At 39.9% G+C, this 13,496-nt stretch overlaps 1 protein-coding gene across 1 annotated transcript; it reads right to left on the bottom strand.

The window, feature by feature from the left end:
• Window positions 1–8,575: 8,575 nt before the first annotated feature.
• Window positions 8,576–9,522, bottom strand: LOC103540241 (putative olfactory receptor 3A4). Its single transcript, XM_008506788.2, is given in 2 exon segments — window positions 8,576–8,973; window positions 8,976–9,522. Coding segments are annotated over 2 exon segments (942 nt in total). The 5' UTR covers window positions 9,520–9,522.
• Window positions 9,523–13,496: the final 3,974 nt, after the last annotated feature.

Below are 13,496 nucleotides of genomic sequence, written 5' to 3'. Positions count from 1 at the left end.
TTGAAAATTGACCCCATACATGGAGGGTAAGGAGAGATCAAAGAAAGAGGAAGACCACTCCAGATTGGCAAGTGGCAGTTGTAATAAGCAAGGGAACTTATGAGGCTTGTCTTGGACGGCTGCAAGATGAATATATCTCCACATCTACTCGCTAGAATCTTAAAAGTTTATATAGAAGTCTTAACTGGGTTCAGTCACTTATGCCATCCAGATGGTCTCAACAACACCTTACTCTCTCAAGGCTGCATCCTTGGAACAGCTCCCACTGTGAGAACGTATAGGCAGGGTGTACAATCCAAGGACAGGGGAAGGGGTGAGGAACCTCTGATTGCCTGAGTCCAGCTCGTGGGTCAACCAGAAGTCATGTCCTCTTGATTACCTCCTCCAACACTTTGTCTAATTCAAAATCACAAAGATGTTTCTCCTATTTTTTTCTAGAAGTTTCATAGTTTTAGCTCTTACATTTAGATCTATGATCCATTTTGAATTAGTTTTTCATATGGTGCAAGATAAGAGTTGAGGATATTTTTTTCCCCATATGTCTGTACAGTTGTTTCAGCACCATTTGTTGAAAAGACTACATATTTCCTTTGAATTAACTTGGCACCTTTGACAAAAATCAACTGGTGTATATATAAAATCAACCCATATATGTGTGGGTCTACTTCTGGACTCTATTCTGTTCCATTGATCTATATGTTTGTTCTTATACCAATACACACTATCTTGATTGTTGTGGCTTAATAATAAGTCTTGAAATTTAGTCCCCTAAATTAGTTTTTCTTTTTTCAAAATTATTCTGGCTATTATAGGTCCTTTATTTTTTCATATAAAATTTAGAATCAGCTTGCCAATTTCTATAAAACATATGCGAAGGCTATAGATGAATTGGGGAAGAACTGACATCATAACAATATTGAGTCTTTTTATTCAGGAACATAATTATTTCTTCATTCGTTAAAGTCTTTAAATATTTTTCTCTGCAGCATTTTGTAGTTTTCAGTGTATAGGTCTCACACATATTTTTTTCATTTATCCTTATTTCATGTTTTTTAATGTGTTGTAAATAGTATTGTTTTAATATGAATTTTTTTTCCGTTATAGTGAAATATAATTGATTTTTGTATAGTCTCTATTGTATACTCTGTATCGATCTTTTATACTCTGACCTTACTAAACTCACCTATTAGTTCTAATAGCTTTTTGTAGATTGTTTGGGATTCTCAACAAAGAAGATCATGTCATCATGAATAAGGACACTTTTACATCCTCTTTCCAAGCTGTATGACTTTTATTTTTCTTGTCATATTGCACTGGCTAGCACTTCAAGCACAATGTTAAATAAAAATTGTGAATGCCAACATCCTTGTCTTGTTTCTGATCTTAGAGGCAACGCATTCAGTCTTCTTCATTAACTGTGGCGTTATCTCTAAGTTCTTGGTAGATATCCTTTATCAAGTTGGTAAAGTTACCTTCTATTCCTAGTTTCATGTGAGTTTTCATCATGAATGCTTGTTGAATTTTGACAAATGCTTTTTCTGAATCTACTGAGATGATCATACGATTTTTCATGCTTAGTCTGCTGACATGGTGAATTAAATTGGTTGATTTTGGAATGATGAGCCAATTTATGTTCCTGAATACCATCTGGTATCATCCTCCTGCCTCAAGAACTTCCTTTAACATTTTTTTATACTGTAAATCTGCTAGTGATAAAGTATTTTAGCTTTTTCTTCTCTGATAAAATCCTTATTTCACTTTCATTTTCGAAAGATATTTTGGCTGGATATAGTATTGTGGTTTGACAGCTTTTTCCTCTCAATATTTTAAAGATACGACTCCATTTTCTTCTTGCTTGCATGTTCTCGAATAAGAAGTCTATTGTCATTCTTATCTTTGTTCTTCTATATGTAATGTTTCATTTTCTCTGACTGCCTTCAAGACTTTATCTTTATCTTTGGTGTTTAGTAGTTTGATTACAGTGTGTCCAAGTGTGTTTTTCTTTGCACTAATTCTGTTTCAGGTGATAAAGTTATCATATCAGATCAGAGGCCCTACGTGGTACTCTTACAACATAAGAAACTCTGCTGCCTTCTGTTTGGACACTCCCTGTGGGCAATTTTCCTGTCCATGATTTTTTTTTTTAAAGATTTTATTGTTTTTCCTTTTTCTCCCCAAAGCCCCCTGGTACATAGTTGTATATTCTTCGTTGTAGGTCCTTCTAGTTGTGATATGTGGGACGCTGCCCCAGTGTGGCTTGATGAGAGTGCCATGTCCGTGCCCAGGATTCGAACCAACGAAACACTGGGCCGCCTGCAGTGGAGCGCGCGAACCCAACCACTCAGCCATGGGGCCAGCCCCTACCTGTCCATGATTTTTAAACAGGATAAATATGTAAAAATAAGGCACACAGAATGGAAGCTTCAGGGATTTATTAATAGAAATTATGGCACCAATAAGTGAGATATAGGGTTTGGCTGCACTAAGAGATGATATACTAATAAGTTTCCAGTTGAAGGATATCAAGAACCACTGGGTAGTACACTGGTCATCTGATGATGTTTCCTATATACTAATCAGGGAAGATGGTGGCTAAATGTATTTCTTACCAACAAGGGGCTGCTTTGTGCCAAATTCATAACAGGGCATGCTAAATCTAGGCCTGGTCCATACTTTCTTTATTGCTGAGGCCTTTTCAGTACTCATTCCAAAGCACTGGGCTATTCCAGTCAGTTCATGGTCAGTGACTTGAGATCCCTGACCCTTATAGAACCAGTGTCATCCTGTAGTTCTCATATCCTAGTGTAAGGATTCTGAGACATACCCTACACAACAACCAAGAATTCTGTGTGGTCCTCTTGAAAGAGGGGTCTGGATAGCAAGATGAGGCAAAAGGACAAGGTTGGGCATCTCAAAACCTGACCTAGAGCAGGGATGGGTTGGGGTGTGGAAAGGCACAGAGAAAAACTGAGGTTCTAACATTAGAGACCCAAAGCTAAGCACCAATCTCAGGCACCAGAGGCAGGAGAAAGGCCAATTTCAGAGTAAGAAAGTTTAAAACTATGTGGGATGTGATCAGAGAGAGAACAGAGAGGCAATGAGGAAGAGTAGGTGTCAGAACTCCAATCATTTGTGAACGCTTTCCAGCTCATTTTTATTGGCTCACAGATGCCTGCTGAATGGGATGGTCAAGGATGCTAACAGGGTCAAGGAAAGAACTGATGACCTCTAGTTTTAAATCTTAGGTGATCAGATGATGGTATATAAATGACCAGATATCAGAAGATGAGAAAGGCTGGTGAGAAGACGAGTTTGATCATGATACGTTTGGTTTGCAATGCACGTAAAAACATCCATTAGACTGATGAATAAGTGCATCCGAAGTTTGGAAATGAGGAGTCATCAGGGCAGATAAAATCATTCATGTGAGTGAGATAATTCAGTATGCCTTATTAAATTAGCAAAATTTCTCAAACTACTGAAATCACAATTTAGTTGTGTAGATTATTACAACAGTAATGAGCATGTTTGCTTTGGCCTTGAGTTTAGAGGACACACTTCTAGAGTTTTGCCATTGAGTATATTGTTTGGTTCTAGGTTTGAAATAGATGCATCTTTATTAAAGAAAAATATGATAATATTTTTCTAGTAGAATTTATTGCAAACAATTGTAATGCCTGTATGCAACTTCATTCAAAATTATTTAAAATATTCTACTCATCCTTGGAAACAGCTTCCAGATTTCAAATGTGTTAAATTCTAGGATTTGTTCTGACACTGTGACCTTGAGCAAGCAACTGTGTCCTATTGCACTCAGGTTTTTCCTTTGTAAAATGAGGAATAATAATGATCTCTACACTGTAGGTTGAACAGGGATGTCTTAACATCAAATAAGATGCTAGACATTGAAAGTGTTTTTGTGAACTGGGAAGTACTACTTGCATGTAAGGAATTATTATTACTACATTTAGTGGTATTTGTATATGCCTAAATCTACACCTTTTTTACAGTTTTCATGCTAGCCTTCAAGAGAGAAATTTATGCATCTGACAATAATGCCGACAGAGATCTCAAATCAGATACCTGAAAATAATGATTCTATATTGATAGCTAACATTGCTACAGCACTTTGCCATAACAGACTGGATTCTTTGAGGGTAGAGACTGACTTTTTCTCTTTGTAACTTATTGTCCAGTATAAAGTTGGACATTTAGTAGGACTCCAATAAACATTTGTTGGGCAATTAAATAAACAAAAGGAACTTTTATATAAATTTATTAAGTTAAACCTTATATGAGTATTGCAAGGTAATCAGGCCTGATTTTCAATGCTTGCAGATTCTGTAGGTAAGTGGTTGTTAATTCTCTGGGTTTTATAAGCTGTATGTAACTCTATAATTGTAATTAATATGTTTTATTATAATTTTCTGTGTATTATAAATTCCTTGAAGGCAGGTGTTAAGCCAGTACAGCAAATAGACATTATTAACAATGGAACAAATCAATTGTTAACAAAATAATTGGCTAGCGGAAAAAAAATGACTGAGGGGTGAAAATTACCTAGACTGTAGCACTTAGTTATTATATTCTACTATATTCCTTCAAAAAATACTTCATTGAATACTTTCTCTTAATCAATAAATATGTCAGTATATAGAAAATCAATCTTTTCTCTTATAATTGTTTCATTTTTCTCACTTTCTTTTGTATCTCACTCTACCAAATATCTCCTTTTTCGTGGACATCTTAAACTTCTCCATTTTTGTTGGTGTTTGTGTGCCAGCATACAAACATGCAGCTCTTCTCGTCTTCAAACAAAACTAAAACAAAATCCAAATCTCCCTTAATCTTCTGTTTCTCCATTGGCTGCCTTGGCGCTTCCCTTCTTCCAGTTACAGCTGAACGTCTCCAAGGAGCTGTTTTCATCTGTGGTCTTCATTTCCCGACTTCTCTTTCACTCTACAGTCCCACTGCAACACTCTCCTACTCCCATCACCCCTCTCACAGGGCCTTGGAAGAGGTCACACTCTGCCTGGGATGACTTCCTTCCTAGTGAACTTGGCACATGTCCACTCATCTTTTAATGGCTCAATCTCCATCTCTTCCAGATGTCTTTTCTCAGTATCATCATTTCTTTGCCAGAAAGACTTCTCTTTATCCTCACTGTGCATGGAAACCATCTGTCACACAGCACCTGTATTTGTATCTGTAATGTGGCCTTTTTTGCTCCCTTTAATATCAAGGAATCACCTTGAAGCCAGAGATTGTGTTTTATTCTTCTCTTCATCCTAATACTTAGTATTATTCCTGTTACATTTTAAGTGCTCAATGAATGCTTTTTGAATCAGTTAATGATTTAATAGAATTATGCTTTTAGAGAAATATGTCAAGTCCAGTTTTGTGACAGTTCCAATTTAGTGACGTCTGTACCTCTTGTCTCTCCCTAGATAATGCATAACTATTGAGACCATCTTCTTTATAATGAGGCAGTGATTCATCCCATTAGTAGTAGTTGAGTACCTTTTACATGCGAGTATAAGTTTTCTATATTGTAAGTTTAGGGTTCAGATAGAACCAGAAAATTCTAGGAAACAAACATAGGTTAAGATAAAATATTTTTCCAATAGTGTCAAATGTCCCAAAGACTAGATCTTCAAATGTCTAGATCAGGGATGACAAACTCAAATGCCTAAAAGGGGCAGGCAGATGAAGTGGTCAGGTGGAAGACTTTGGTTAACTGGAGAGTACTCGCCTTCTGCAAAGAGGGTCGTAGAAACTTAGCCCTAGGTGATCACTGATGAATAAGAATGTGAGTCCACTGTTGACAGATTTCATTTTACAACAGGAGCTGGAAACCATGGGAAATCTGATGATTTTTATTTTCAAATATTGTAAACTACACTTCTGTGCTCTGGATACAGCTAGGGGTCTTTTAGCTGAACTCTGTAAAACACTCCAAAATAGTTCCATTCCATTGCTTTTCTAAGTGCAGATGTTCCTAATTATCAGAACAGTAAATACACATAGGATCTTTTCCAAGTGGTATGTGGAAGTTTCAGAGATTCTCTGCAGCTGGTTGCTGCAGAACGAGCAAATTCTCCCTGCTCCTACCTGGAGAACTTGCCTTCTTGGCCTCATGAATCACTCTGGTTAAATCTGCCTCCTGGCAAGGGAAGTTCAACTTTCTGTCTCACATGGTCTTAATGTTTGTTTTTAAAAAAAATCTCTTATACTATAAAAGAAGAATTGAGTAATTGAAGAGATATACCTTGTTCCAGAATGGAAAATCAATAATTCAAAGGTGTCAAGTCTTCCTAAATTTGTACATTGATACTACATTGGTAGAATTTTACAAACAGATTTTTAAAATTAATCTGGAAGGAGGATTGTAGGAGAGTAAGCAGCTGCAGGAATGGGTAAGGCTGGGACACAGCAATGCTAGGGAAAGAAGAGTAACAAAAAGAACCATAACAACTGCATATTAATTTGTGTCATAATACCATAGTGATTAAAAAGTGCAGTGCTGCAAAAGAGAGTCCAACAACAGATCCCAAACTAGAAGGATACTTAGCAGATGGCAAAGGCATCATTTCACATCAGTGGGGAAAGAATCAATAAATCTATCCATTCAAAAATAAAAAAGATTCTTTCTGGCATAACACTAAAACCAGATACCAATACCTTACAGAAGAAAAGATTGAGTAATTTGACCAGGTATATATTTAAAACTTCTGTATGGCAAAAGAGAGCATCACATTTGCAATATTCATGAGATGAAGAATTAATGTCATTAATAAGTTAAGAGCATTTCCAAATTTATGTATATATTTCTAAGATGTTTGTCTTAGTGTGTGTGTGTTTATACATATATATTTAACTTTACTAGGATTAACTAATTTAGAATTAAAGGAGCACTGAGTTATAGCATTTGGCCTATCATATTGGCAAAGATAAAAGTGACTATGAGAGCTGGCCCCATGGATGAGTGGTTAAGTTTGCATGCTCTGCTTCTGCGGCCTGGGATTCACCGGTTCGGATCCTGGGTGCAGAACTACACAGTGCTCCATCAAGCCATGCTGTGGTGGCATCCCACATAGAAGAACCAGAATGACTTGCAACTAGGATATACAACTATGTGCTGGGGCTTTGGGGAGAGAAATAGTGATTATGGAAATGTCAATTTGTTTAACTTTTTCTGAATAGCAAATTGGCAATATGTTTTCAAGTGTTTCGAAAAAGGTCATATCCTTTGATCTAGGAACTCCAGTCATGGGGATTTATCATTGGCAAATAATTACAAGAGTGTGCACAGATGAATCTACAAGGATGCTCATGGCAGCGCTCCGCACAATGAGATTATTCGAACACACCCAGATTTACTAATAGAGGGTTGTTAAATTCATTTTCTTCCATTCACTCAAAGGAATACTATGCAGTCATAGAAAAAGATGAGGAAGATCCATATTTAGTGTTGTGGAAAGATGCTCACCTACATCATTAAGTGAAAAAAGCAGGTTACAGAGCTTAGGTATAGAATAATTATATTTTTACAAATATATATTAGATATAAAAAATTTAGCAGTTATATGCTAAATGCCAATAATGGTTATTTCTGAATGGTGAACTTAGGGGTAATTTTAATTTTTTTGCACTTTCTAAATTTATAATAAGCATACATTTTTATTGCATTATGTAAAAAGCTTTTTAAAGCTATGAATTGAATCGATGAAGTGTCGTCCTCCTTACAGCAATGCAGAGGGAGAGTGCTGGTTCAGGTTCACAGCAGAGAGTCAGTCAAGATCTCTGATCTCCATTCAGTCATTCATTTTCCAAATGAGCCAAATCTCTTACTCTAATTAACTTTATTACACATATTTTTTGTAATTGTTGGTCCAATATGAAGATACTCCACCTCATTTTTTTCAAACAGTGCCTATTTCTTCAGATTTGGGTTTTAAAATATGTTCTCTTTTTGTTGGTTTATTTGTTGAAATAAGCCTCCAGCAATTTCCTCTCAACTTCTACCAATTGCTCTGGAATAAACTGTAAATTTGTTAAAGGAACAAAACAGCTTAATTCATATACGATTTCATTCAAATAGCTGTTCCCCATAACATTGAACTTCCTTTTTTTTCCCCTTCTTTGTTGCTCATCCGTCCACCCCACCTTACAGATGCCCTTCCTACTTGAAATGATTTATTACTCTTGAGAGGCAATAGTTAAAGATGTAGCCTGCCTAGGTTCAAATCCCATCTCTGACATTCGTTAGCTGTGTAACTTTGGGCAAGTTACTTAACCTCTCTGAGGTTCAGTTTCCTAACCCATAATTTGTAAATCTGTATCTACCTCACAGGGTTGTTATGAGGATTAAATGAGTTAATACATGTCAGTCACTTCGAACAGTAGCCTGGCATGTGGTAATCACCATATAAGTAATAGCTATTATCATTTTTATTGTACTTTCCTTTCTAAGCCAGTCACTGATCCAATTTCGTCATACCATTTGCACTAGTCACAATACCTCTTGGAAGCAATAAGTGGTCCATGACATTCATTAAGACCAGAGGCAGGGATTTCACTTGGGGGGCTGTCTCCTGGTGAGCACCAGCCGCAGTGCGCCCTGCACATCAGGGTTCCGGAGGCTGTAGATGAGTGGGTTCAGCATGGGGCTGATGACAGTGTTGAGGATGCCAATCCCCTTGTCCTTGTCTGAAGCCTCCACTGAGCCCAGTCTCATGTAGCTGAATACTCCTGTCCCATAGAAGATGCCCACCACAGTGAGGTGGGAGCCACACGTGGAGAAGGCTTTCTTCCTGCCCTCAGCAGAGCGGATTCGCAGGACTGCGGCTACCACGTGTGCATAGGACACAGTGATGAGGATTAAGGGGGCAACACCCATGAAGGCTGCTGCTGCAAAGAGCAACTGCTCATTGAGTTGGATGCTGGAGCAGGAGAGCTGGAAGAGCTGTGGAGGTCACAGTAGAAGTGATTGATCACATTGTGGCCACAAAATTTAAGAGTAGATAAGGCAACAGTTTGGGTCAGTGCATTGGTGAAGGAAAAGACACAAGACATAGCCACCAGGGCTTGCTGGATTCCCCAGCTCATGCGGGTGCTATAGGTGAGGGGCTGGCAGATGGCCAGATAGAAGTCATAGGCCATGACAGTCAGGAGGAAGCAGTCCACCCCAGCCAGGAGGTGGAAGAAGAAGAGCTGGGAGAGGCAGGCCTGATAGGGAATGCCTCTGTTATGGGACATGAAGTGCCTCAGCATGGCGGGGACAGTGACGCTGATGCACCCAACATCCAGCAGGGACAAGTTCCCTAGGAAGAAGTACATGGGGGTGTGGAGTTTGGGTTCAGCAAGGATGGCAGCCAGGATGCTGGAATTGCCACCAACAGTAACTGCATAAGCAAGAAGGAAGATGACGAAGAGGATGGGCTGTAGGGCTGGAGTCTCCGTTAGGCCCAGCAGGACAAACTCGGTGACCTCGGAGTCATTTCCTGAGGCTCCATCCATGGCTCTCTTCCACGAACAGTAGAAGTGAGCAAAGCTAGAAGGTTCCAATGGTGGTAAAAGGAGAATGAGACCTTGATAGCAACCACAAAGTGTAGCAATGTCCAGGAGAGGGCTGGGATGGAAGGATACGTAAAATTTAACTAGAAGCTAAAAACTGAAACATAGTAGGAAAAGACTTGATAAATTTAACTCTTAATGGGCAATAATCGTGGCATTGGATAGGATCAAACAGAGATAGATGAATTGACATAAAAAGGGCAACCAATGTAACACTTGAAAGTTAAAGGGAAAGATTATTTTCCTGAGGCCAAAATTCCAAGAAGAAAACTCCAAGCCTGCAGATGGTGGCATGGCCGTAATTTGGGTACAGAGGATCCTACAGGATGAAATGGAGGCTTCAGGGCAGGGGACAGGAAAGCATGCTCCCCCACAACCTGTGTCCCTGCTGTTTCCACGTACATGTGTCATCATATGCGAAGGCAGTAATGAGATGCCTCCTATTGCCCAGAGTATTAACAGATTAACCTGTGAAGCTATGAGGTCTGGACTTTTCAGAAAAAGAGTGGAATGAAATGGAATGAAATGAAAACAGTGAAACTAAATGAGGAGATATCATTGAGGACATCTCCAGCTCCATAGCTGGGGACTACTAGACTTCTAGATTTTCTAAATAGTAAGATGATATTGCGTTTCTCCAAACAGAATCTGGGAAATTTGGGCTCCAAAGTACTGATCTTTTAATGAATAAGAAAAATGTAAAAAGAGCTTTCGAGCAGGATGAGTTTCCAGGCTTAAGCTCCCAGTGGGTTTAGTGGATACCCAGTTGAGCTGCCTCACTGGGTACTCAGCTGAGCTCTCTCACACAGCTGGACAAACAGATACCCAGACCCTGAATTCCCTCTGCCTCCAATTCCACCATCACTTAGCTTCTTGCTCTTCTGTCTCCTGGCTCTAATTGCACATAATCCAACACACATGTTATCATGGACCTGGTGACCAGATAAGGGCAGAGTCTGTTACAGTGCCATGACCTGCTCACACATGATCAGTAGAGAATGCTTTCCTTTCCCCAGCTCCGAAGTGGTCACACTAACAAAATACACAGTTATCTGCCTCATCCTGACTAAGGGCTGGGTATTTAAGTTATTTACATGGAGTGTACCCTGAACAGGAAAAGGCTGAAGTTGGAGTTCCCCAAGGGGCAAAAGGCGTGAGCAGAGGAAGACATTTTCTGATGATAAACGTTGAGAATAATGCCCTCCAAGTCCACAATGAGTCAACCACCATCTAACGGTCTGGCTTTTTCTCCACGGGCATGTTGTTCTGACCATCACCTCAAACTCAGTCTCTCCAGATCTGCACTAGCCTTCTTCTTTCTCAATCTGCTCTTGACTTAAGTATTTTGGTAACAGCCTTACCATCTTTCCAGTTGGAAAGGCTTGAAACTTCAGTCATTGCTGACTCCTTTCTATCTCTTACCTCTCGTGTTCAAGCACCTAAGGCCCACACAATATTTTTGGGGGGAACAGAGTAGCTATTCCAGACCCCAGAAGATAAACTCCACTTGGATGTTCAACCTCACTTGAAACCAAGTTGTGAGAGTGCAGAGAGCGGTCTTGGGATGACACTCACCCACTCAAAGGGAAGGACACTTTTTGGGCAAAGAGGAGGGGTAGTCACTCCAGCTTAGAGGCCCACACAAGGGAAGAGCTTATAAAGAACAAAGGGACAAAGAGACGAACAACTTGGCTGACATAATTTTCATGATGGGGTTTTCCCCCGCCCCGTTGTAACCCCTGGAGGCCTCAGAAATTAGCACCTTCCAGAGGGAGCCTGAGCCAGATAAACACTTGCCTTTGCCACAGACAAAATAATCTCTGGAACCTTTAAAATGTTTTAAATTTTCTTAAAATGTTTCCAAGTATGACCTTTATGGATACAGCAAAATTCCTTCATTTATTTAACAAAAATGTTTCTGAGCACTTACTATGAACTTGCGCTCTTATCAGCGTTTTACAGAGTTGAAAGGAATCTCAGAAAGTCTTAACATGCAGTGAAGGTCACACAGTATTGGGGATGGAGTTGGGGCTTTGGGTTAGTCCAGCCCATCATCTTGGGAGGGGAGGGCAGTGACTTCTGACTTCCTAGCCTTGCCTACGGCATGGGGCTGAGAGGAGGGAGGAGCCTGGGGCAGGATTTGCTCCTGTCTCACCCCTGGAGCAGTGTCCCCCCATCATCTCACGAGGTCACCTCACATCTCCCATCTCAGCTCACTTTAACCATCCTCAAACCTGGTTTCTCTTCCAGTCTCAAACGATTGCCTTTTCTCTGCTCCTGCAGCGTGATCCAGACCCTATAATATCCTGACCTTTAATGTTTTCCAGCCTTATGCCCCCAACACCATAAAGAAGAGTCAAGATTTGGAGTATCTTCTAGACCAGGATCACCCTACTTTTGCTAACTCCTGAAGGTGGCTTTAGGCATCAAAAACAATTCCTTGTTAATTAATAAAGCTTTCCCACTGACTTTTGTTAGCAAGTTTGGGAGAAGCTCCTTGCAGGATCCATTGAGGAGCCTTACAGTGGCTCAAGGCCGTCATAGGCCAAGGAGAAGTTATCAGAGAATTAGGATGAGTTGAGATTTCTGTTGACAGCTGTCCATGAAAGGGAACCTCTAGATTACAGAGCCCAAATGGAGCCCATTATTGCACATTTCCCTCCTGACATGACAAAGCCTGCCTTCTCTACCTGGAAAGTCTCCTTTTCTCACACCCTGTTAACCCAGGAAACTCTATCCTTGAAGACCCAACACAGGTCTCCTCTCTTCCAGGAAACTGTCCATGAGCCCTGGGGGCTGGGATAGGTGCCCTTCCTCTATACTCCCACAGCAACCTAAAGGCAATGCATGCTGCTGAGCCTCAATTTTTCTCTCCATCTAAGGCACTAAGCTGTTGATCCTAATACCTAACTATGTTGGATATTTCTACGTGAACGTCCCACAGGAACCGCAAGCTCAACATGCACAAAACTGAATGTATCATGCTTCCCACTAGTGTACAAAAGGCACACACATAGAACCACATGTCTTATTGTGGAAGAGCTCACAAGCAGAGAAGAAGCAGAGCACAATGATCCCCTGAACTCTCCCTTTCCCACATGGAGTGGGGCTAAGCATGAACATCACTAGACTGAATACAGTATGGCAAGGTTTTGGGTAGAGAGGGATTCAATTCCCCACAAACTCTCTACATATTTACAGGAAGTGGGAGTGGAAACATCTGGGCAACTGCCTAACAGCCAGTGCCTCCTGGATGAAGAAGTAAGCTTGTTAAACGGGGGAGCCTCCAGCAGAGCTCAGCCTTGGTGATCAGTCCATTCTTCCATTGAGCTGATAAGCCAACTTCTGGCTAATCTACTGAAAGGAGGGGACGAAATGAGTATCCAGAGTTCCTCATCGTCCAAACCGGATGCTCCTTCTCAGCTTATTTAAAGGAGATGGGGAAATGCTATTCATTTATTTAGCAACTATTAATTGAGGAAGGTGTTATTTGCCAGGCAATGTGACCAAGACAGACATGGTACCTGCCCACATGAAGCTTAACACCTCATAAAGAAGACAGGCCTTAATAAATAATCTCCTAATCACTGTGCATATGCATGTGCACACACACAGGGACAATACTTTTTTTGTTTGTTTACAAAAAGGCATGATATTGAATAAAATTTTATTTTCAGCTTTTTTAAAACTATCTTTATATTTTGAGCTTCGTGTAATGTATTACTCTTCAAAATTTTATAATGATTTTTGCGTGTTCCAAAACTTAATTAACCATTGGGTATTTAGTTTCCAATTTTTCACTTTTATAAACAATAATGCAATCAAGTCTCTCCATCTCTGATTTTTGTCCTATGTCCCGAGTAGTTTCTACCCCAATTTGTGCAAAGATCTTGTCTCATCCATTGATATTCTCCATTCTC

This window comes from Equus przewalskii, chromosome 10, assembly GCF_037783145.1.
Source record: "Equus przewalskii isolate Varuska chromosome 10, EquPr2, whole genome shotgun sequence".
NCBI classification, from domain to species: Eukaryota; Metazoa; Chordata; class Mammalia; order Perissodactyla; family Equidae; genus Equus; species Equus przewalskii.
This window is presented reverse-complemented; position numbering and strand designations above follow the sequence as displayed.